This window comes from Lacerta agilis, chromosome 3 (genome assembly GCF_009819535.1).
Source record: "Lacerta agilis isolate rLacAgi1 chromosome 3, rLacAgi1.pri, whole genome shotgun sequence".
NCBI lineage: Eukaryota > Metazoa > Chordata > Lepidosauria > Squamata > Lacertidae > Lacerta > Lacerta agilis.
Window position 1 is genome coordinate 37621978 of NC_046314.1, and position 26012 is coordinate 37647989.

Consider the following 26012-nt stretch of genomic DNA (forward strand, 5'->3'; position numbering starts at 1 on the left):
GTGGGCACAATCAAGCCAAAGTCCCACACATCTCATTGGGCGGGGTTTAAGTATGCATATAACCCTCCAAGTTAAAACCAACATGATATGGAAGTACTGGATCGTAAGTGTGAATTGCAACCTGAGTCTTTTTCATCTCTACTGCCATACTTAATTTGAAAAAAAAATGTGTTTTTTTTTTAAAAAAGCTGTAATAGATCTTGGTAAATGCTCCTCATATATTAAGTTACATCAGCATTTTTAAATGTTAAATATTCATACCGATAGCAAATTAATTCCTTAGCTATAAACCACTACATGTTAATTCATCTGGGAAGCCTTACTAAGTATTAATAGCGATGGCTGCTATTTTCAGAGCAAAGGCACTTACAGGGCCAATCTAGCACATGCCTCCGTCCAATCAGCATGGCTCCTTATGATGTCTGCAATTGCATTACTAAGAGGGAAACATTCACTGTGAACAAATCTTTATAGCCCTTCCAGGATGCACTTTTCTCTGTAACGGCTTTTCAAAAAATCTTTGAGTAGGCCTGTCCATTAGAACAATTTTAAATTACATTTCAGTCCAAAGTATGTTCTGTAGTAAAGTAAGATATTTTAAGATGGTAAGAAATTACTAAAGATGATTCACAAGAAATGGAGGAAGTGGAGACAGGAGGAAGTCAGGATACAATGTTAAGGATAGATGTTAAGGATAGCATAGGTTTTTTGTTTTTATTGTAGTTTTGTTTTTGTTTATTATCGTTGTATTGTTTTGTATTGGTGTGTTTGTATTGTTTATATAAAATTTAATAAATATTTTTTTTAAAAAAACAAAGTACGTTCTGACTGATATTACTGAAACATCTGATGATCTTGTTATGATAGCGCATAAAGAGTGTTTTGCAGATATTCTTCTATCACTCTCCATTGGTTCTGTTATCTCATGACAGTCTATCACTAATTTTAAAAATGACAAAGAAATCAAGATGATTCATGTTTGTTCATTCATATATATATATTTAAAGACTCACGCAAGCATTTGTATTTAACAGCAACGAAACATTTCACAAGGCTCCAGCTAGCATCCTATAAGTAACCGGGCATACAATGTTTATAAGAATATGTTCTTAAACTTCCAAATAAATGGGCATGGCGTTATATTGAAGAACATGGGTGAAGCTTCACTACAAATTCTCAACTCCCCTTAAATCAAACAACTCATTGTAGAAAGCATGCCTGTCATAAAAAATTGTAGAACTGCCTGTCAATCAAATGCAATGCAGAAGCTCATCACTGCACCTAATTTAACAATATTCTGTTGGGACATTCCCTTACCAGAATGTCAATTTTAGTACTGCAATTCCAGCATACACGTTTACTGAAAATGACTTTTGAACTTATTCAGTTCAAAACTTATTCAGTGTGCTGGTATCTAAAGGACAGGGAGTTTAATCTAAACTAAAGGGTCACCATGAGGACTGGGGACTGTGCTGAGGAGTGGGCGGCTGAGGGAAAAGGGAAGCTTGTGGGGGGGAAATGGACAAAAGGGCTTTCTCTAACAAAGAGGGCACATTAAGCTGCTGAGGAGAGCAGGAAACTCATCTTCTGCTAGGAATGCTCAGGAATTTTGTTTGGTCTGCATTTCAAAGTGATTATTTGATCTGCAGCTCCTGGATTAATGTGCATATTGGAATACGGTTATCTGTGATGGACTGGCTGGATGCAGAGGAGCGATAGGAGGCACCAGCTGGGGAACCCCCAAGCGGAGAAGGCTCAGAGCCCAGGGAGTGGTGGTAGGACAACAATGAGTGGTCAGAGGGAACAGACTGGGAGGAGGAGGTGTCGGAAGCTGAAGAGAGAGCAAGGTTTAGTGAGCAGGAAGAGGCTGTGGCACAGAGCAGTACAGAATCAGAGGCAGAAGTGGAGGCTGGAGAAGTGGAAGGGGGCCCAAGAGGCAGAGATCAGGCAGGCTGCTGAAGAATCCAGGGGGTCTCCACCTCCTGCTGTGGCCAGTTTCCCTCCCCCTGGTTTCCCAGAACCCACAAAGGTATGAAGAGAGCAAAGCAGAGACAGACAAGGAGTCAGAGTCCCCGGTTGCTTGGGAAGGACCTGGGGGAACAGGAGCCTTAGATTGCTGTGGGAAGGCAGGAACCTTCTGTCCTCGCAACTGCCTCACTGGGGTAAGATCTTCTGGGAAGAGTTGCTGTGCTCACTAGGTCTGAGCTGTTTTGTTTCTTTGAATAAAAAATTAATTTCACTGACACCTTGTGAGTTATTGCTGACTTGCTTCTGACACCCACCCTGCCATTATCCTTCAGATTTTGCACTTCTCAACTCAAAGAAATCCCAAAATGTGTATTTTAATATGCAATATGTTTAGTAATGTATACATCAGGGTTTCCCAAACTTCGGTCTCCAACTCTTTTTTGGACTACAGCTCCCATCATCCCTCACCACTGGTCCTGCTAGCTAGGGATGATAGGAGTTGTAGTCCAACAACAGCTGTAGACCCAAGTTTGGGAAGCCCTGGTGTACAGTGAGAGAAAATACATTTAGAATGGCATAGTTTGTTAGAAAATGTGTTCCAATATATGTATTTAAACTACCAATTTCTGTGCCAAGCTTTAAAAATAAAATGTTGCAGATTAATGTGGAAGCGGGACAAAACAGACCTATAAATGAACACATTCAAAACTGGCATGGATAGGAAATAAGAGTGGTGATCAATCCATTCCTAGCTTCCATCCACCCCCTTCTGCAGGTGCCTTCAAAATTAACTTCATCTGGCATATATATGTATATGTCTCTGCACATGTATGTACACACACTTTTGGTTTGGCATTAGGGGGTGAGCCCGCCCTTCCTTCCATCTCACACTATGCTACTCCCCATTCCTTCTCTGGCACAACATCAAGGAGACTGGAAGCTTCTGCTTCTGTTGTAGTGTGTCATTTAAACCACAAGCTGTGGTTAAACTTAGGTACCTATGACTAGTGAAAACAAGCCAGCTCCAAGTGAAGCACAGCAAACATTCAAAAAAAAAAAAACAGTCATTGGCAGAATCAACAGCTTCCTAGCTTTAATGTACTAAGTTAACAATTGTACTGGAACAACAACCACAACAACCAAAATGTGGTTCCAACTAAATCCTGAACAAACACAGTCAAAATGAAAACCGCTGACACACACCACCACAAATGTGGTCAGAAAGTTGAATACAGATATCTGCTCTTTAATTGTAGTGACATTCCCAGAAAAAACTTTGCCTTAAAGAATGTGAGACTAGTTGGAGGAAAATTCCAGCCGCATGGCTTCTGATGCCACCACAAACCTGGATATTTTAACTACTGAATGCAGAATTCCTACAAATGCAGTTTCAGCAAGACCCTCCTTAAGTTTGACACACCAGGGGAATGAAACTGCTGCTACAATTTAAGGCACTCCCTCCAAACATTTGCTCCCAAAATGTGAAAAACAATAGAAAAATTAATACTATTGCTATGGATACTTCCCCCTCCATACTTCTGCCACTGCAGAATTAGCAAAAACAAAACACACACCCCCACTAAAACTCAAAATGCATAATTTCAGAAATACCTAATAGTAATGGCAATAATGGGAATGCAAATTATAATATAGGGAAAGCATATTAGTTTTGGCTGAAAATATAAAGAATATTTATTGCATAAGCAATTAAATATAAATTGTCAAGGACTGGCAGGACTCTGACAAGTGTGTGACAGAGGCAGGCGAGCTGGAGGTGGACCCAGGAGAGAGGCTGGTGATTTATGGGGTTTGGTGCCAGCTGTGAGACAGGAGACAGGGTGGGAGGAAGGATCCGTGCAGTCAAAGGATGCAGGATGGGCGGGTCACAAGCAGAGGGTGAGGTGAGGGGTGAACCAGTTGAACTGTCACCATCCCTTGCCCCGCTATCTCCTAAAACCAGAAGGGGCTTGAAGAGGGAAGAAAAGCAACGACTTCTATGCAGGAGAAATTATTGGGTGTTATTCAACACTAGTCCTCCTCTGAGTAAACCTGTTGAAGTGAATGGGGATGTTTAACTTAGGTTCATTGATGTCAATAGGTCTACTCTGAGTAGGACTTAGTTGACTACTACCCTTTATTATATTAAGGAATCTAGATTTAGTTTACTCAAGACAATTTAAGCTGCAAATACATTTTGTGGCATTTAAGAGATACTAGTGTCATTAGGAGATGTCTGTGTCATTAACTTGGACTCCTGCAGCAATAGCACCACTGAACAACTGCAAGCATTCTGACTTCCTTATGTAGGCTAGCAGGGAGGACCTTCTGTATTTTCTTTTCCTTCAGTTCCTTCAGTATTCATATACATGCTGTCAACTTGACCACACAACGGTTGCAATGGTCAGAGTAGGATTTTTGCAGGCACGGTAACTTGAAGGGGGGGTTCTCCCTGCATTTCATTTTCAATTTGTATACCACCACCTATCTACCTCACTGTATTTAAAGCAGTTTAGAGACTGCAGAAATGACAAAATGGGCAACAACAAAAATCATACTGGCATCCTGTCAATCCAAAAGACAATAACAAAAAAAAATCTTCAAAACTCAAGAATCCAGTTCACATATGGCATTACAAGATAATGACAATAATAAAACAAACAATAGAACAAAAGCATCACCATCAATTAAAACAAGTTAAATAATTATAAACAACTAAGACAAACATCTGGAAAAATGCAGTGCAGTGTGGCTGACCATGTTCTGTGGAACAGCATCCCTGTTGAACTGGTTGATTCAACAATACATGCTATAGATCAAATCCTAGAAATTTTGCCAAGTTATGCTTCTCAAAACACATGAAAAACACAGCATATGTCTGTCACTGAGATGAAAGACAGTAGCGAATTGTCAAACACACAAAATCACATGCTGTATCACAAACATGTGTGTTACAGTCCTAAGGTTTAAACTGCATCAGTCAATCAATCAATCCATCCATCCATCAATCCATCAATAAAATCTTCTAATATCTTAAGGGCTGTCACATGGAAGAGGTAGCATGCTTATTTTCTCCTGCTCTTGGGGGTAGGCAATGGCTTCAAGTTACAAGAAAGGAGATTCCAAGCAACATTCAGAAAACTTTCTGACAATAAGTCTTCGGCAGTGGAACAGACTCCCACAAGAGGTGGTTGACTCTCCTTTCTTGGAGGTTTTTAAGCAGAGGTTGGATGGCCATCTGTCACGGATGCTTTAGCTGAGATTCCTGCATTGCAGGGGGTTGGCCTAAATGACCCTTGGGTCATTTCCAACTCTAAGATTCTATGAAATCACTCAGTTACCTTTCCTTGTTACAGCAGCAATCAGCATACGAGCATCACCTTTACCAAAGATGACTAGTGCTGCTACCTCTGATTCGTTTATTCACCATACTGTATTGCATTTCTCTTCCAAAAAGCTCAGATAATCCAAAAGGGAAATCGTATTTTAAGTTCACAATAACCCATGTGACAAAAGCAGGGCTAAGAGATTGTGACTTGTCTTCTTGACTGGTGCTTGCTGACTGCCATTTGTTCCTTAGCAGGACAATAGGAAGCTGCCTTATACAGTACTTGGTCCATCTAGCTCTACCCTTGGTTCATCTAGCTCAGAACTGCTGAAACTGATGGACAGCAGCTTTCCAGGACTTTGTAGAGGGATCTCTCCCTTGGGATGTTCATTCCATATGCAAAGCTGATGCTCTAGCACTGAGCTACATTCCTTCCCCTGTGTTCCACTATATACACACACAATGGGGTGTTGATTTGGAATTTCCACTGTTTGGTGTTACTCTTGCAAAGATGATCCACATATGGAGGAGCCTAATTATTAAAACACTATCCTTGCTAGACTACAGCAACCAAGGATACAATCGACTTGAAATGACCGTGTGTTGTAGAAAAGAGCAATTGCACAATACCTACTGGTGTCCTAGGGATCATTACATCAAAAGTTTCTGCCTTTCTGAAGCTTCCATGCATTTCAATAGAAATGCTACATAGAAGAAACTCCAAGTAAACTACCATCATAATATCTAGCCAAGGGTGGCATTAGAAACACCCACATACCTCCTGCCAAGTGTGCTTAAAAATCTAATTGTGACCATTTGATTGCTAGGCAAAGGTAATTTCCACAGATCGAGCTATTTCTTTATCCACAGGTAATGCTGTAGCCAAACAGCCCACAAAATATAAAGAATATGGATGCTTTAGTTAGGATTCCTGCATTGCAGGGCGTTGGACAACATGCCACTCAGGGTCCCTTCAAACTCTATGATTCTATGATAATACAAAATATATAAGCCTTCTGTATTGAAATGGGGTTGGTGTTATAAGAATGAGGCTTTAACTCGTCATATACATAAGAACATATCCACCATGACTGCCAATTTGTTTCTGGGCCCCAATTCAAGGTGCTTATACTGGCATTTAAAACCCTAACTGACCTAGTCCTCAAATATCCTTCCCTACAGATTCTCTTTCTGCCATCAAGGTAGTATCATCAGCATATCTGAGGTTGTTGATATTTTTTCCGGCAATCTTAATTCCGGTTTGGGATTCATCCAGTCCAGCCTTTCACATGATGAATTCTGCATATAAGTTAAATAAGCAGGGAGACAATATACAGCCTTGTCGTACTCCTTTCCCAATTTTGAACCAATCAGTTGTTCCATATCCAGTTCTAACTGTAGCAAGCAAAGACATCACCTTGCCGACAAAGGTCCGTATAGTTAAATCTATGGTTTTCCCAGTAGTAATGTACGGAAGTGAGAGTTGGACCATAAAGAAGGCTGATCGCCGAAGAATTGATGCTTTTGAATTATGATGCTGGAGGAGACTCTTGAGAGTCCCATGGACGGCAAGAAGATCAAACCTATCCATTCTCAAAGAAATCAGCCCTGAGTGCTCACTAGAAGGACAGATCCTGAAGTTGAGGCTCCAGTACTTTGGCCACCTCATGAGAAGAGAAGACTCCCTAGAAAAGATGTTGGGAAAGATGGAGGGCACAAGGAGAAGGGGACGACAGAGGATGAGATGGTTGGACAGTGTTCTCGAAGCTACTAACATGAGTTTGGCCAAACTGCGAGAGGCAGTGAAGGATAGGCGTGCCTGGCGTGCTCTGGTCCATGGGGTCACGAAGAGTCGGACACGACTGAATGACTGAACAACAACAACAGATTCTCTAGGATCAGATCAGCAGAGGGTGGTCTCTTGGTAGTCTCACTGCACTCAGAAGTTCATGATGGCGGCGGCGACCCAGAGGAGGGCATTCTCTGTGGCAGTAACAAGTGGGTACCCCTGAAATAGCATGTTTGGGAGGTGAGGAGAATGCAGAGCTGGCACAGCACAGAATCCACTGCGACCTGAGCCAGCCTAACATCATGTGAATGTGAATACTGAAAAAGTGTACCTGTGCTGCTGATACATGTAGTAATCTAGTATAATATATGCAACACGTTGGCGGCGCACAATAATCTCCAAGTCAATTATACATTCTTAATCATATATTAGTAATCAAAGTTCTGAGAAAAATATATAAAGTCCTATACAAAAGCCACAAGGACTTATAACCTGACAAATCTGAAAACAGACTGTTGATATCTAATTACAATGTTTTCCCCCACAAAAAGTTTGATACCATCTAAATATCTAATTCTAGTATGTCTTGCAGATGTTAAACTCAGTCTTTAGATTTCCTTTAAATAAATTCCTGAAGATACCTGTATCAACAAAGGTAAGTTCACTGTGGTTTCCAAAAGCGTGAGGAGTTGATGATATTACAAACAGACATTAATAAAGATGTACATAAAGATGAAGAGACAGGGTGCCGGCGTTTTTCACCTGTTTCGCCCAGGCAATCCTGTAGTTTAGGAGGCCGTTATTCGCCCCCAACGGGGCCCTTTGATTGGGGCTTGCAGATAGCACACCCCCACGAAAGATTATGGGCTTCTTCAGTGATTCTCAAAACTTGGATATATATACACTGATAATCAGGCAAAGTTGGGCAGAGGGACACATTTGCTTCATCCAAATCAGGGGTCTGGATCATTCTTCCCAATCTTACTTTAAATTGCTATGGGGGGATGTTATTTGTTGTTCCTTGTTATCTGGATGGTAAAAATTTGCTTAGGATCAATACAAGCTGTCTGCCTACTTGGTCTAACATAGAGATTTGGTAATCACGGGGGGGGGGGAGGTTTATAGTTAAGTCTGAAGCACCTCAAAATGCCTCTGGCAAGTAAAAGAACATGATCCTATGCACACTTACTTAAAAGTAGACTCCAGTGATCAGTAAGGGACTTACTTCTGAGTGAAAAAGCCCAATAAAGTTGCAATCTAATGGATCATTTTGTGTAGTGTAACACCACCAGAATTTGTTTTTTAACGTTCTATGTGGCACCTTCACTAGTAACTTCTATGAACAGGGGAAAGGGCAGTCACTATTTCCTCTGTCAGCACACTCTCTAGGCTAGATCACATGCGAAAATGTATTGCCACAGGGCAAGAGAATTCCTAAGCACGAAGCACAATGAACTGTAGTAGTATTTGAGATACATATGTATGATTTCCTGGGAAAATATATAACTGAATAATACTTCTTTAATCACCTGCAGTCCTATGAAGTGTGCACTGAGTTTCTGATGAGAAACATCTCTCCACCCCCATTCCTATCCCAGCACTGTAAGCTAGAAAGCATATTGAAATGCACAGGGATCACAATGAAGGGATGTATGAATACTGCCTCTGCAGCAATTGCTCAAAATCATGGGTGGGGAAACCTGTGGCCCTCAAAATGCTGTTGGGCTTTAGGTCCCATTATCCCTGATCACTGGCTATGCTGGCCAGGACTGATGAGAGTTGGAGTCCAATAATACCTGCAAGGTCACAGGTTTCTCCTCCTTGATTTAAGTAAAATGCTGAAGAGCAAAACAGTTCCTTTTATTCTGCTCATACAGCAATTAGCCTCCTGAGAGAACGTCCCTGCAAAACTAGAAGGAACATGGAGCAAAGTTATATTGAAGTCAAAATGCACAGCTATTCAATTACTCTACTGCCTGTAATATTAAATATTAGGGGTTGGGCCTATCTAGGTTCAGTCATACTTAGAGTAAGCCCATCAAATTCAATGTGACTTGATACTTGTGATGAAACTTCAGCCTTAGTGATTTCAATGGCTCTATGCGAAGCACAACTGAGTTGGGATCCAAACCTATATTTTAACCCCTCAAATTACCACAATAAATGAGACTGTGAGACAATGTGTTGTGGAAATAAGAACTCTGATTTACCCATCTTACCCAATGAATGCTCAGTCAAAAACAATATAGTGGTGGCAGAGAACAAAGAGGCAGATACAGTTCTATACTAACTTGCTTGGGCATAAGACCCAATAAACTCAGCAGACTTATTCTGAGTGAACATGTGCAGGTATTCAGTATAGCTGCCTTCCTAAAGCTGGTGACCTCCAAATATTGTAGACTACAACTTCTATCATCCATAACTGATGGCTATCAAGGCTGGGGCTAATGGGGGTTGTATCTAAAACATCTGGAGGGTACCAGGTTGGAGAAGCCTGGTGTATAGGATTGTGCTGTTGAGTTCAGTTCATTGTTCTATCATGAAACAGGATCTCCCCACCCTAGTGATGGTGCAATTCAGGTGTTAAACTTGAAATGTAGGAAGAGGTACAAGAGGTATGTACAACCTAAGTTTACATAGCAATTCTGGGGAATGCCAGTTGGACTGCTTTTGCAAGCGTCCCAGTTTATCTTTCTATCTGGAATGGGTCAGGTTATCACAGAGAACAGAACAATCCCCTTGGTGAAATGAAACTATAAAAGGGATTTATTTGTAATCTGTAAACATGAGGTTTTCTCTTTACTTAGCAATCCTTCACACACATGCCCAAATCTGCTTCTGAGGGTCAAGGGGATCCTCCGCAGTAGCATCTGATGTTGTGTAAAGCTATTCATACTGTACACACCTGGAAGTGCTCTGCCGTTTGATCACTGCGCTCAGATTTGCACATTGATCTCTTGCCCATATGGATTGTCCCACAGATATCAATGAAGGCACCTGATCCATACAGAGAAGTTATGCATGTGTGGATTTGGTCCTTCCAATGAAATGAATGGAAAATGTTCTGGAGAGAGTTCTCTGTGCACATTAACTTGTAATTTGAGTTTATGGTTTTAGAAGTTCACTTCTCCCAGTAATATTATTAACTTATCCTCATGCTCAAGTGCTTTGAAGTGAGGAGTCTACAGGTTAAAAACAAAAACAAAAAAAACAAGAGACAAAAAATATTCCAGCTAAGGGCTCTCCTTAGCTGGAATAATGGCCGAGAATTCTTATATTTACTTCCAGCACTACTTTACATATTGCTTTATAATTGGGTGTGTGTGTGTACACACACACACACACACACACACACACACTCTATATAGCTATGTTCATTGAATATATTGGGTCATTTTACCACTTATTCAGAACTGCTAGTCAGAAATCTGCCTTTTCAGGACTATTGCCTTTTTTAAAATAAAGTGATCACATGGAACTTAAGCCATAAAGATGCTGTATAACATTGATAATAATAATTTGGTATATATCTGGTATTACTAATAATATTTCAGAAGACTTCAGATTTATATCAACCTCCTAGTCAAGCAACAGCTGCTCAATTTCTAATTTAGAAATACACACACACACAATTTCACCCAACCTTCTTCCTTATCTCTTACATCCTGCAGGTTCTCAACTTACAGAAAGCAAGAAATTAGAAACATAGCGAACAATTTTTGAACATCAAAGCAGCTAATTCACATTCCGCTTTACCATGATGCAATTTCTGAGCAGTCAACTTGTGACAGAAATTCATGCTATACTCTGTGATTTATGAAATCTCTTCCAGAAAGGAACTTCCAGAAAATTATCACATTGTATGAGTGATACAGTTGCATGAGTTGGCCTTGAGGGACCTAATTAGAGTTGCGAAAGAACAATAAAAAATATTTAGGAATCTGATTTTAGAAATACGGGAATGCTAAGAACAATGAAGGGAAACTGTGTAGGTGTCTGAGAAAAAAAATTTCTTCATTCCTTGTGCAATGTTGCTGTGTAGTGATGTTTCCAACATGGTGAAATGTCTTGTTCATTGAGCAATATTAACACAAGGCAAAAGCCTTTACAATATGACTGTTGGGCAAGGCCACAGCATGGTATAATTTCAAGATGACGTGGATTGAGAAATGATGCTGCGGAGCAACAGATGATCTGATTCATCTGCTGAGTAGCATCACTGCTATTATCAAGGAGCTGTACAATCTGATAGACAAACCCACATTTTTGAAACAACAAACACCAGTATTTGCATGCATCAGGGATTAGTATTCAGGAAATGTTACAACTAGCATGAGAATGTGGCCAGGAAAATATGGAAGAGCAAGAGTAAAGAAGTGCCCATCCCACTGAAAGCATCATCCAACACCTCAAGCTTTCCTGACTCTCTCAATAGCATAGACAGTGACACAGAGGTTACATAGAGTTACATCACATAATCATATCAAAGAATTGTAGAGTTGGAAGGGACTATAAGGGTTATCTAGTCCAACTGCTTGCAATACAGGAATCCTTCGCCCATTGTGGGTCTTGAACGCATGACCCTGAGATTAAGAGTCTTATGCTCTACCAACTGAGCCAAAATTTGCTCCATCCTTGTTCTAAAATAAAACTTCAGAAAAGGAAGGTAACAGTTAACACTGGGTGGTAGTTAAATGCATGCTGGAAGCCCTCAGATCAATGTTGTCTTCAGCCATTAAGGATGGGGGGGGGCATTAGCCACCCAGATGTTGGGACTCCAACTCCCATCAGTCCTAGCAGCATGGCCAATAGGCAGGGATGATGGGAACTGATGTCCAAAAACATCTGGAGGGGCACAAGCTACCCACCCCTGTAGTAAATAAATAGCTGTACTGTTATAAATTTAAAAACATTGGTGCTGTGTAACCAAATGATCCAGCACATTGCACTGTAACAATGTTATTTGGTGAAAGACAAATAAATATGCCCTAACAGTGCCGCCACAGAACCGCATTTATTTCAAACAACGTTGGGGTGTGGCTTCTTCAAGAACCAATTAAATGAATGGAGAGATGCAGCTGCAGTGCTTGGAGGACTCCTCCTACAGTATACTGTGACATCATACAACCAGGATACAAATATTATTTTGATTCTAAAAAACTGGATACACCGATAAGGGCTGCAAGAGCACACTCTAAGAGCTTGCTTACACGTATTTTTCACAGATTTTGAGGCCAGTATATTTAGGAAAGCAGCTGAAATCTCATATACAGTTCCTCACCCACAGCTACACCATGTCCCCACAATCTCATGGTTCTCCAAAGAGCCAAAAAATGAATAAACTAAAATGTCCTACTTTAACATTTTAAACTAGGGTGGGTTTTTTTTTGTCACAGAGGCATCTCATTTTATGCCATACAATTGACACCTATGTATCCCAATCTCAAACAGTTGACTAAGCAAGATAAGTTAGGCACTATTTCCTCAGCAATTTAAATGATAATTGATAATTAGTATTCCCTCAAAGACAGCAGAGTGAGTCCATACCATAGCATTCTGGTTTGCTGCCAATTTCTTCCACACTAATAGTCTACCTTCTTCCATAAGATCTGGTATTTTGGCTGTTGTTGATTTGTGCAATGTAAACTCTAGCAATTCAGAGGCAAAGTAGTTATGAATAAGGACCATAGAACCACTTTGCTATTAAAACCTTGTCTGTAAAAGTTTCTTAGAGATGACTAGCACAGCAGTTTGCTTTTATGTTAAATGAGAATCATATAAAAGCACTGTAGGAATGAAAATGGCTCATTGAAAACATACAGCTACAGCATTTTACTTGATCTTTTACATTTTGGGGAAATGCAGATGTTGGTTAATATATCTGAAGTATGTCTGAAAGTGAGATCAGGAGATTTAGTACAATAATGCAGGTCAAGCAAGAATGTGCTGTCTCAACTGAAAACGTAAGATTAATTTACAATCTGACAGATGGCAGAAAGGGATGGGAATAGGAATGAAGGCAGCTCATGCAATAATGAGTTACTGGGATCTATAACCAAGGCCATGTGGATTCCATAGCAGTGAAATCCATTATAGGTTCATTGCAGAGCCATCTTGGCATTCAATAAGTACCTGACCATCTTTACAGCTGTACAGAAGTGATACTTAAGAGTAAAAGGTATACATAAAAGACAGTCCTGCCTTCTTTAAGATAAATGCAGTCATACACATTCATTAAGTGCATCTTTGCCCTTTAATGAGTATGTATTAAAAATATTGTTTAGTGTGTTGTTCAGGTATGCCCTTCATAAGCCAGAATTGTATGTACAAATACTGACCAACATCCTTGCCACTGCATATGTGAAGCAACTCGAAGACTGCAATCCTATGCCCATTTACCTGGGAGTAAATCTCACTGACCTAAGTGGGACTGACTTCTAAGCAAACATGCACTGGATTGCACAGTACCTTCCTGACTCTTTGGCCTTGTTCCAAATTCCAGTTGTAGCTGTTTTATTACTGATTGTACTTGATGAATATTGATCTATCCAGCATCAATTCTGCAATAACATCTCATCTCAAAAACGGAGGGGGGGGGAGAGTCTACACCTTATAAAATGAAATGTGAGACCAGGCCTTGAACTGCATTTCATTTAAATTAAATAAATCACACATAGCCATCTGATCAAACTCTGCTATAACATTCAGATTACAATGCAAACCAGTCTATCTTACCAAAATGGAATCTGCCTTAAGCCTAATATCTAATGTGTCACGATGGCATATGACCCCAGGGCTGTTCTCCCAGTGTGTCCTCCACATGTTCCCAAAGCGAATCCTGTAACAATGGGAGGTGGGGGGGGGGGAGACACTATGCAAACATCTCCATTTCTCATTCTGGGCCTGGGCCCAAGAGCAGCAACGTGATTGACACGTTCCCAGTTTGCTCAGAAAGCTCCGCTATGCAGTGATGGAACACACTGACCAGCAATTAACATGGTTACTATCGAAGCTAAGTCTCCAGTACAAAGGATTTGGAATCAGTCACAATGGGGTGGGGAATCTTTTTATATTGTATATGTATATGTGTATGTATGTATATATATTTGCAGTTTCCACCCAATATTCAGGCGGCTGCGTGGGAGCTGCTGGAAGAAAACCTTATGCAGCAAAACTTAAGCGGATCCTGCTCCTCCTGCTGCACCTCTAGCTGGCGGTTCCCCTAAGGGGAATGAGGGTGAAGTGAAAAGAAGAAGACCAAACCGAAAACATCCACTTTCAGAGCTATTGGCTGCTGGGGGCGGGGTGGTGGGAGAGAGCGCTTAAAACAGGCCCCATCTAAAGCCATATCCAGATCCGCGTTGCAACCTTCCTTCCCCCAGACCTGCTTTCCGAGAAGCCACGAAGCCATTTTGACCGCTGTGTGACAGTGACAGCAGGCGAGGAATTGGAGACGGGGCGCGGGGGGGTGGAGGCTGCTGCCTGGGCGTCTCTTTGCGGCCTGGACGAGGGAAGGGGATGGAGGGAGACGGGGATGGAGCTGAGACGGCGGCGGCGGCGGGAGCAGCAAGGGGGAGGGGGGTCAGAGGCGGCGGCGGCAGGTGCCTTGTGGCCAGCCAGGCGCGCTAAGAGGATGCAACTTGGCCTGGGATAAGGGGCCTGCAGGGTGCGCGGCTGCAGAGGAGGCGGCTGCGGGGAGCTTAACAAAGGCTTGGGAGCGCGTCGCTTGGCCGGCTGGCGGGCGCGCACACGGGCTCGGTTACCTCGGATGGTCCAGGTCCAGCGGTAGAACTCCAAGGTGTCGTTCACCACGTTGGCGATGAGGCCCGGCTCCCCGGCGGCGGAGTGGCCCATGGCTTGCTGGCTGGCTGGCTGGCGGGCAGGGCAAGCAAGCGAGCGGCGGCGGCAGAGGAGCCGGCAGGACTGGTCGGGGCGCGCGCGCGTCTGTCGCTGTGCGCCGGGGCTGCTGCTGCTGCTGCTAATGCCGCTACTGCTGCTGTTCTTGCTGAGAATGAAATTTAAATCTCTGTCTCTGGGTATCTATCTGCAGGCCCCGCCTCGCTTCAGACGACTCCCGTGCCCGGGGCCAGGGAGGGAGGGAAAAGGCAGAAGAACAGGCGCCGAGGCTGAGGCACCTTGGGATGGAGCGGAGCGCTTAGCTCGGCTTGCGTCACGTGGCCGTCGCCTTTCCCGGGGGCAGCGCACAAAGCGCCCGTCCAGGCGCACGCGCGCAGACCCGGGGGGGGGGGCGCGCTCAGAGCTGAACCACCTGCTTTATGGATCACGGCGGGGGCGGGGGCGGGGCGGGATTCCTTGGTCTCTTCGCTCGATCCCAGTGCCAGACGCATAAAGGCCCCCATTGCAGCGCCTGTCGTGGGTGGGTGTCTGAAGCGCGGAGCGGGGTTGGGTTTCCCCGGTTGCCATGTCTTGACCAGCTGCCACGGAGGAGCGCTGGCACTGGGGGACCCTTCAGGCGGTGTGACCCTCCATACCCCAAAAGAGACGGTGTGCGCGCGCTCCCCCCCTTTGCCTATTTATTTATATTCCTTTCCACCAAGGCACTTAGAGTGGCATGCACCCTCCTCCCGCCCTTGGTCCGCATGTTGAATCCTCACAACAGCCCTGTGCGCCGAGATACCTCAATGGGAATTTGTTGCCTTTTTCACGAAAGCAACTCGAAGCGACTAAATGTACAAACAAACGTTTAAAACTACTGGTAGAAGAAGAAAATAAGGACCTTTTTGTGTGGGGGGGGTCTTTTGCCTTCAGAGTGATCTCGAATCTGCATTTGTGGCAGCTCCAGCTGAAGTAGCAAGTGCCACCGTTGAATCAGGTTCCGCTTGCGCACTCCGCTGCTGGGTCCTGGCGGCATTTAGCCACATGCCCTCTAGACATTTAGCCACATTCCCTCTATTTCTCTGTAACATAATTATCAGGTGAGAGTCACCTTTCTGGCTTATTAAATCTAGCAGTGGTGGGCTGACTTGGTTGGGTCCACAGTGTAGTTAAACACTTCATTGCCTGAGGGTGTGGTGCAACAGTTCCCAGAGAAAACCAACCCTGGACCCCTTAGACCATCAGTCCGTGACACAGATTAGTTTGACCCATTGCAATTTGGGTTCAGGCCTGGCTGTGGGACTGAGTCGGGCTTGGTCACCCTGATGGATGGCCTTTGCAAAGAGTGGGACAGGAAGAGTGAGACCTTGCTGCTACTGCTTCTTGATCTCTTATTGGCATTTGATACCATCCCTCTACCATGGTGTCTTACTGGACTGGCTCCAAGGAAATGGGAATTGGGGGCGCTGTACTACAGTGGTTCCAATCCCACCTTTGGGACCGTGTCCAGAAAGTAGCATCGGGAGAGTGCTTTTCAGCCCTCGGGGGTCGCAGGCAGAGGCAATGTGTTGCGTTTTGTCACCTGAGGCAAAATGGGAAGCTGCGACCCCCCCACCCTGCTGCCAGTGGGATGCATGGCAGCACCCACAAAGCTGCGACGCCCATGGTGGATTCCAGCGAGATCTCACAGTGTACCAAATGTGAGATCTCTCTGGAAGCTGCCGCCGCCTCATAGACAGGTCAGCCATGGCTGCAGGACATGATTTTATCTCAAAGGCTATTTAATAAGAACACGAGGCCACTGGAAAAGGTCACTGGTTGGCTTGGGGGCAAGGTGCCGCCAGAATGCAAAAGACACCCCATTCTATTTCTCCTTGACATCATTATCAGGTGAGGTCATACAATCTCTGGGTCAGTGCCTGGATGCAGTGGGGCAATGGATGGAGAAAAACAAGCTGAGCTGCCAAGACAGAGGCATTGTGGGTAGGCAGTTCCCATATCCAAGAAATAGGTCAACTCCCTACCCTGGACTCCCTCAAAGGAGAAGGTTCACAGCTTGGGGTGCTTCTGCATCCAGCTCTGTCACAGGAGTCTTAGGTAGCCTCAGTGGCCAGAAGCGTTTGGTACAACAGCTATGACCATTCCTGAACTGGGAAAACTTGGCCACAGGATTTCATGATTTGGTTACTTCAAGACTGGGTTACTCCTACAGGTGGTATCTAACACCAAGAAAATTAGCGCTAATACGTCCAGGAACATCACCAAAATGCTGGAGAGGGTGCACCTCCACAGGCACATGTGGTGGGAGTGCCCCAAAATCCAACTATTCTGGACAACAACCATACGAAAAATAGGTAAGATAACCAAGCAAGTGCTAGAAATCACCCCAGAATTGGTTTTACTAAACATCTTCCAATACAATAATGCCCACTTACAACACAAAGAACTCATAATCCATCTACTCTCAGCAGACAGAAACATCATAACCAGACACTGGAAAGACCTGTCAGGAGTAAGCATGGATCAATGGTACCAAGTAGTATGGGAAACAGCCCTACTAGAAAAACTAACCAGTAACCTGAAACTGACACGGGGACAAACAGAAGAAGACACCTTCACCCCGGTTTGGTTCCCCTTCATCCTGGAGAGAAGTGACTAGTGGGGTGCCACAGGGTTCTGTCTTGGGCCCAGTCATATTCAACATCTTCATCAATGACTTGGATAATGGGCTTGAGGGCATCCTGATCAAGTTTGCAGATGACACCAAATTGGGAGGGGTGGCTAATACCCCAGAGGACAGGATCACACTTCAAAATGACCTTAACAGATTAGACAACAGGGCCAAAGCAAACAAGATGAATTTTAACAAGGAGAAATGTAAAGTACTACACTTGGGCAAAAAAAAAAAGAAAAAGAAAGAAAGGCACAAATACAGGATGGGTGACACCAGGCTTGAGAGCAGTACATGTGAAAAGGATCTAGGAGTCTTGGTAGACCACAAACTTGACATGAGTCAACAGTGTGATGCAGCAGCTAAAAAAGCCATTGCAATTCTGGGCTGCATCAATAGGAGTATAGTGTCTAGATTAAGAGAAGTAATAGTACCACTATATTCTGCTCTGGTCAGACTTCACCTGGAATACTGTGTCCAGTTCTGGGCACCACAGTTCAAGAAGGATACTGACAAGCTGGAACGTGTCCAGAAGAGGGCAACCAAAATGGTCAAAGGCCTGGAAACAATGCCTTATGAGGAACGGCTTAGGGAGCTGGGTATGTTTAGCCTGGAGAAGAGAAGGTTAAGGGGTGATATGATAGCCATGTTCAAATATATAAAAGGATGTCATATAGAGGAGGGTGAAAGGTTGTTTTCTGCTGCTCCAGAGAAGCGGACACGGAGCAATGGATTCAAACTACAAGAAAGAAGATTCCACCTAAACATTAGGAAGAACTTCCTGACAGTGAGAGCTGTTCGGCAGTGGAATTTGCTACCAAGGAGTGTGGTGGAGTCTCCTTCTTTGGAGGTCTTTAAGCAGAGGCTTGACAGCCATCTGTCAGGAATGCTTTGATGGTGTTTCCTGCTTGGCAGGGGGTTGGACTGGATGGCCCTTGTGGTCTCTTCCAACTCTATGATTCTATGATTCATCACACACACAACCCAACAAGACAATGACAAAAATCTACTGACAGCATACAAATCAATATGGCTAACCTGACCAAAAACACTCACCCACCCCACTCACACAGGAAACCAAAGACCACCACAGCCAACCACAAATGAAAAATCACATCTTACACCAACCCTGACCTCTCTCACCTCCAAAGGAACACAAGTGAACAACAGAGAACCTGCACAAACAGTGCTGACACCAAACCCTACATATATGAAGTAAAATAGAAACATCGTCACCCCACACATCTCCCCATCCCGCCCACCTTTCTCCCCCTTTTCCTCCTAATGTCTTAACAAACAAAATTGACTTGTAAAAATGTTACATGGAAAAAATACGAGAGAGACATTGCACTACCTTTGTAAATCAAGAAAATCTTTAATAATAATTAAAAAAAGACCGAGTTACTGTAATGCACTGTGGGGGGGGGGGGGTTCCCTTGCGCTTGAGCTGCAAACTGCAGTTAGTGAAGAATACTGCAGCATGATCGCTGACAGAAGCAAGGCCTTGTCAGCATAGAACACCTGTGCTAAGAGATCAGCACTGGCTGCTAATCTGCGACTGGGCCACTGCTTAAGGTGTTACTATTGGTATACAAAGCCCTTAAGGAATTGGGACTAGTTTACCTGCAAGATCACCTTATCCCCATATATGCCCTCTTGACTGCTTCGTTCTGTGGAAGTAGAACTACTACTACAAGTGCCATATAATATCATCCCCAAATCTGTAAGAAAGCAATCTTTTAGTGTGACGGCATCTACACTTCAGAATTCCCTGCCTATTGACATCAAGTAGGAGCCATCACTGTACTTTTTTTTTAGCCACCTGCTTTTTAAAAAAAAAATCTTTTGACAAGCCTACCCAGATATCTAGAATGCTTATATGTTTTTATTCTTTTTGCTGGAAATTTAAAATTGTTTTTACTCATAATTTTATTGTTAATTCTTTTTGTAGCCCACTGAGCTGCTGCTTCTTCTTCTTCTTCTTCTTCTTCTTCTTCTTCTTCTTCTTCTTCTTCTTCTTCTTCTTCTTCTTACAATCAAGCAGTATATAAATTCTATGAAACAAATAAATAAAATTTTGAATCAATGAGGTCCCCACTTCATGGCTGAGCAAGGATCTGAACCTTAGCTTCCTGGAGCCTAGTCCAACAGTCTAACCCAGAAGTCTTTTCAGACCCAGAATCTACCTTCAACCCAAACATGTATTTAGGGATCAATTCCCACCCCCCACCACCACCACCATATATTTGTATGCTGGTAGCACTGCTGTTGTGACTCACCGTAGTTCAGGCCATGACCCTGTAGGAACTCCCAACCCACCAGCTGAGAGCCAGTGCCCTAAAAACTACCCCACACTGGCAGAACCACCTCTTCTTCGGCTGTTGCCCATCATGTCAGGGAGGTGCCACTCTTTCTCACTCACCTGCTGCAATCAAGTGGCAGCAAGGGATAGACATCTTTGCTTGATTGTCACCTGCTCTCTGCCTTTGCGCAGGTGCGCATAGGGCAAGGAGCGAGCTGGTGAGCAGTGTTGGGCACTGCACTGGGACCCAGAGAGGGAGGGAGAGACGAGACAGAGGGGCAAGGAAGAAGAGGTGGTACTGGCCCCTGTAGCAACCTCTGCTTGCTTGTCAGCTCTCAGTCTCTTTCTGGCAGAGGAGTGGTAACTTGTCCCTTGCTGCTGCTGTTGTGACCCCCCCCCTCAGTCAGTCCCCTCCTGTCTTCCTCTGGGTGGGGCAAGCACTGCTACGCAAAGGGAGTGAACAGGCACATTGTGATGGCCTGGGAGTCGGGCTTGGACTCGGAGCCAGAGGAGTTGCAGCCTGCACCGGACCGGACCCTCTGCCTGGGACAATGGCTGAACCTAGTCTGAGGCCTGGTCCTGAGGAGCCTCAGTCTGCTCAGCCTCCCCTGCAACAAGACTCAGCTGAGCTGAGTCTAGGGCCTGAGTCTGCCTTGATTCCAGATGCAAGGGATACCTTGTTGCCATCAGCCGGGTCATCATCAGCAGCTGGCCCACTGCCAGCTGGGGCTGAGGTGGCTCCTGGGTCCTGTAACCCACAGGCATCTCTCAAGCTGCAGAGACTCAGGGCTGATAGAAGGAGAGACCTGAGTACTCGCAGGAGGAGTCCTCACCTGCAGGCGAGGCAAGGGAATGAGTCGCCAGGGGATTGGGGCCGTCCGTTACCCCGTTCTAGATAAAAGGCAGCCAGACCCCACCCCGGGTTGCGGGAGCAACATTGTTGGTTGCTAGTTCCTGCTTGAGACCTGTTTTGCTTTCCTGCCTGAGCTCCTGACCCGCCCTGCTTCCCTGCCTGCATACCTGTTCCTGACTTTGCCTGACTCCCTGCCCTGCACCCAGTTTCAGCTACTACGGACTGTCTCTATGCTGAACCTTTGACCATGGACCGGACTTTGACCTCGCCTCTTGGGTAACCCACGGGACCAGCACACTCACACTATCCCTGTTCACTCCTCTGCTAAAGTGCCTGTGCCAAAGAGCTGCCTCCTTTTCTCCTCTATTACTTCTTCACTCTAGAGTAGGGATGAGGAAACTTTTTCAAGCCATGGGCCAGCCACATTCTCTTATGGTCAACCTCTGGGGTGGGGTGGGGGTGAATGCCAGTAGTGGTTGGGGCCAGAGGCAAAAGTGGGTGGAGGAAATGATGCAATTCCCAACCATGGAGAAGTATGCCTACTCAACTGATAAACATGGTGATGCCACACCAGTCCATCTGTACTCTGGACAATCCACTTCACAGCGTCCTTTGTTGTCTGCACCATCCCTTGAACTTGGCCATTTGCTTGAGGATAATGAGGTGCAATGGTGACAGCTTGGATAAGGTGGTCCACAAATTCACTGAACTGCATTGATATGAACACAGACCCATAGGATCTGGCAATCCATGTGTTGCAAATAATTGTTGCAAGGTTGTGATGGTTGCAGCAGATGTTTGAGATGGGACTAAAAGCCCTTCAAGCCTTTTTGAGAAGGAGTTCACCACAGTCAAGAAATTATTCCCTTGAAAGGGTCTTGCAAAATCAATATTGTCTTGACCAAGGCATCTTGATTACTTCTCATGGGAACATAGATGTCTTTGGTAGAAACAAAATCAAAAATTCTTTCTAGTAGCACCTTAGAGACCAACTGAGTTTGTTCCTGGTATGAGCTTTCGTGTGCATGCACACTTCTTCAGATATGTCTTTGGTAGGTTATGCCAAGTAGCCTGGCATGTGCTGCACTCATTGACAATCTTTACAAAGTTAGAATCAATTCCAGGTCACCAGACATAGCTTTTATCCAATGCTTTCATGCATACGATTCATGCATATGCTGCACAACGTGTGGCCAAGATGGTTTGGCAATCACATTCTAGGACAACAACATAGTTTATCCATAAAGGACATCCTTTATGAGCAGACAGCTCATGTTGGTGGCTTGTGAAGAACTTGAATTCATCAGACAGTTTTGCAACTGGCCACCCATGCCACACCCCGAGAATGACACAAAGTAGTAGAAGATCTGAAGAAGTTACTACTGCAGCTTGATCAGGTTGCAGAGGTGCATGTGGAAGGGCTTTCAAACATCAAAACTTCCATTGGAGGTAGCACATCACAATCTGGTTTCCATAATGGCAGATGGGTCAGGGCATCAGCCTTAGAAATTGTTCTTCCTGACTTGTAGACTTGTAGATCATCAGGGGGGTTGGCCTGGGTGTTCATCAGATGTGGATGATACCCAGGTCTACCTCTCTTTTAAATCAGAAACAGTGAAGGCGGTGAAGGTCTTGTGTGAGTGTCTGGAGGCGGTTGATGGATGGATGGCGGCTAATAGATTGAAGTTGAATCCTGACAAGACAGAAGTACTGTTTTTGGGGCACAGGGGGCAGGCAAGTGTGGTGGACTTCCTGGTCCTGAATGGGGTAACTGTGCCCTCGAAGGACCAGGTGCGCAGCCTGGGAGTCATTTTGGACTCACAGCAGTCCATGGAAGTGCAGGTCAATTCTGTGTCCAGGGCAGCTGTCTACCAGCTCCATCTGGTACACAGGCTGAGACCCTACCTGCCCATGGGCTGCCTTGCCAGAGTGGTGCATGCTCTAGTTATCTCCCGCTTGGACTACTTCAATGCGCTCTACATGGGACTACCTTTGAAGGTGACCTGGAAACTACAACTAATCCAGAATGTGGCAGCTAGACTGGTGACTGTGAGTGGCTGCCAAGACCAGTCCTGAAAGACCTACATTGGCTCTCAGTACATTTCCAAGCACAATTCAAAGTGTTGGTGCTGACCTTTAAAGCCCTAAACAGCCTCGGCCCAGTATATCTGAAGGAGCATCTCCATCCCCATCATTCAGCCTGGACACTGAAGTCCAGCTCCGAGGGCCTTCTGGCAGTTCCCTCACTGCGAGAAGTGAGATTACAGGGAACCAGGCAGAGGGCCTTCTCGGTAGTGGCGCACACCCTGTGGAACACCCTCCCATCAGATGTCAAGGAAATAAACAACTATCTGACTTTTAGAAGACATCTGAAGGCATCCCTGTTTAGGGAAGTTTTTAATGTTTGATGTTTCATTGTACTGTTAATCTTTTGTTGGAAGCCGCCCAGAGTGGCTGGGGAAACCCAGCCAGATGGGCGGGGTATAAATAATAAATGATGATGATGATGGTGGTGATGATGATGATGATGATTAGGACAAGTGTATTGTCATAAAAACTGAGCAAAAGACTCCAGCACAGCATGCATAGGCTTATGGGTACTGTGTAAGTGGCTTATTCCCAGTGCACTTGCAATCTCTAAAAGTCTCAACTTAACATTAGGCTTAATAGTGGCACTATTGGTGCAGCCTACTGGGTGTGTGTAACTGGTTCAAAGACTTATTGTTTGATGAGATGCTCAAGATCTTCCTCAATTTTTTTCCTTGCAAGGCAAAAGACAAGTTTCTGGGCTTCATGTGAATTTGTGCAATAATTGGATCCAGATGGAATGACACTGACTCCCCGTTGTAAGCTCCCAGTTCCTCAGAGAAAACACTGGGAAATCTGTTGACAACTCTCGGTACTTGGCTTGCAGTGATGCCATGAATTCCTTGGACACTGATTCCTAGTGGTGCGATTCAGTTCCTTCCCAGGAGGCTCTCACACTGTCCCTTTGCAATGTTGAGTGGAAACTTCCCTTTGAAAGAGCCATGCAGCACATTCACATCGCAGCTTCTAGCAGGATCAACCACCTTCTCATTGTAATCACAAAGTATACTTGTTGGCCTCAACTCTAGCAACTGAGCCCAAGAGAAAATATGATGAAAGGCATCTTTATTGATTATTGATAATCCAGAACCAGATCCCATTTTCATTTTGCACTTACAGCCATTTACATCTGGAAAAAATTGCAGAATCCATAGGCATGCTGAAACTGATACAACTTCTGGACTTCACTGCCATACAGTCAGGATCTATTGCAGTTCCTAGCAGATTTTAAATGGTATACTTGCTCAAGTTGGCCCTAATTTTTGCAAAATCTGCACTAAGTGTCCTTGAATTTGCAAAGAGAGTATTGATGCAACCCTCCACAGCCTGTGCAGGGCTTGCTAGGCCTGGTTTTATCCGCAGATGATGTGGGGGATACCACATTTACTGTGTTCTGTTGACCCTGCTGCTACATGTTCTCTGCCTGCTTGCTATGGGCAGCATTTATTTTCAAATCTGTCCCTGTAATTTCTGTAACATGTAGTGATGCAGTGTCACTGGGTGGGGCCTTCTCTTGAGCCAATATAAATGACAAATTTGGCAGTGTTGAAGTGCTTCATCATAAACACCACAAACAAGGCGATATCATTCCTAGCATGTCATCTACGAAACCCTCAAAACTGCACTTGAGAGAGATAGTGTAGCTCTGCAACAGAAGCAGCAATGCTATGGGGAGGGTTAGAATCCCTGTGACCCACATGTATGAACATGGGGCTAAGCTTTGGTGACCTCTAGGTTGGATTATTGCAATGTGTCATTGCATGGGGATGCCTCTGAAGATAGTCAGAAACTTCAGCTGGTGCAAAATTCAATGGCCAGATTGCTCACCAGAACAAGACATATATTGAGTATATAACACCAATCCTGGCCCAACTGCACTGTGTGCCAATTAGTTTCTGGGCCCAATTCAAAGTGCTAGTGCTGACCTATAAGGCCTTACATGGCTCAGGACCTCAATACTTTATACGGACCGACCCGGACCCTGCGCTTGTCATCCGAGGCAAGCTCTATGTCCCCTCTCTCCGAGAGGTCAGTGGTGATATGCTCTCAATGGTGCCACCATTATATGTTTTGAGGTGCCAGGCAAAAACATTCCTCTTTACCCTTGCATTCGGCTATTAAATAATCTATAGCCTGTTAAATATGTGTGTGTGGAGGGGACTGTTATTATGATTCTTCTATCATTAATCTTTGTACTATGTTTGTATTATTATGCTCTGTTGTTAATGTTGTACACCACCCTGGGTGATAAAGGGCGGTATATAAATCGGGAAAATAATAACCAATAATAAATAAGAATGTGTGGCATGAACATAGACATCCTGGCTTTAATAGCAGTGAACCAGGAAGAGAATAGCAGATCGGCAACTTCAAAGGAGGGGCCTCAAAATGTAGGCCTTGAAGGATTCTTATCTATTCCTGTTGACAGAGTGCTTCTAATAATTAAACATTATTCCTGGCAAGGTTAAGGAATAGGTCAAGGGCTTGTCTATCTAAAAGGTGTTAATATGGCTAAAGTCATGCTTCATATCTGTCCAGGGGAAGGAAGATGAGTCATTCAGAACCATACAATTTTCTCAAGAAGGTAATCTGATGTTCATGGGAAACCCACATACAGGACCAATTGGAGCTCTTAACACAGGATGCAAATATGACTTAATAGGCATCATTGAAATCTGGTGAGATAAGACTCAAGACTGGAATGTAGAAATTGAAGGGTATGACCTGTTCAAAAGGAATAGACCAAACAGGAAGGGAGGAGGAGGAGTATACGTAAAGGATATGTACACTTGTGAAGAGATCCATTACCTGGAGCACAGAAGGCAGAATGAGAATAGGTGGGTACAAATTGTAGGAGAAAGAAATAACAATGACCTTACTTACTTATTAACCGCCATGCCAGACTGAAGACTTGGATGATGCCTTCCTAGAGCATATTACCAAGCATTCAAAAAGGAGAGATACAGTAGTCATGGGAGACTTCAGCTCCCTTGATATCTATGGGGACTCAAACTCTGCCAAGAATGCTATTCTCTTCCTGTCAACAAATTCTTCTATTGCCTTGATGACAGCTTCATTTCCCAGAAGGTGGAAGGAGCAACAAGAGGATCATCTAACTTGGACCTGGTCCTCACCAACAAGGTGTAACTGATTGAGGAAATGGAGGTACTGGGGAACTTG

General features: G+C 44.2%; 1 protein-coding gene across 1 annotated transcript in view; it reads right to left on the minus strand.

Annotated features, from left to right (window-relative positions):
* The window catches only part of ELOVL4 (ELOVL fatty acid elongase 4), a 47901-nt gene extending 32934 nt beyond the window's left edge, over positions 1-14967 (minus strand). Inside the window, exon 1 of the mRNA XM_033143289.1 lies at positions 14846-14967. Within this exon, the coding sequence (XP_032999180.1) occupies positions 14846-14936 (91 nt within the window). The 5' untranslated portion in view covers positions 14937-14967. The remainder of the gene's footprint in view (positions 1-14845) is intronic.
* Between the last annotated feature and the right edge of the window lie 11045 nt (positions 14968-26012).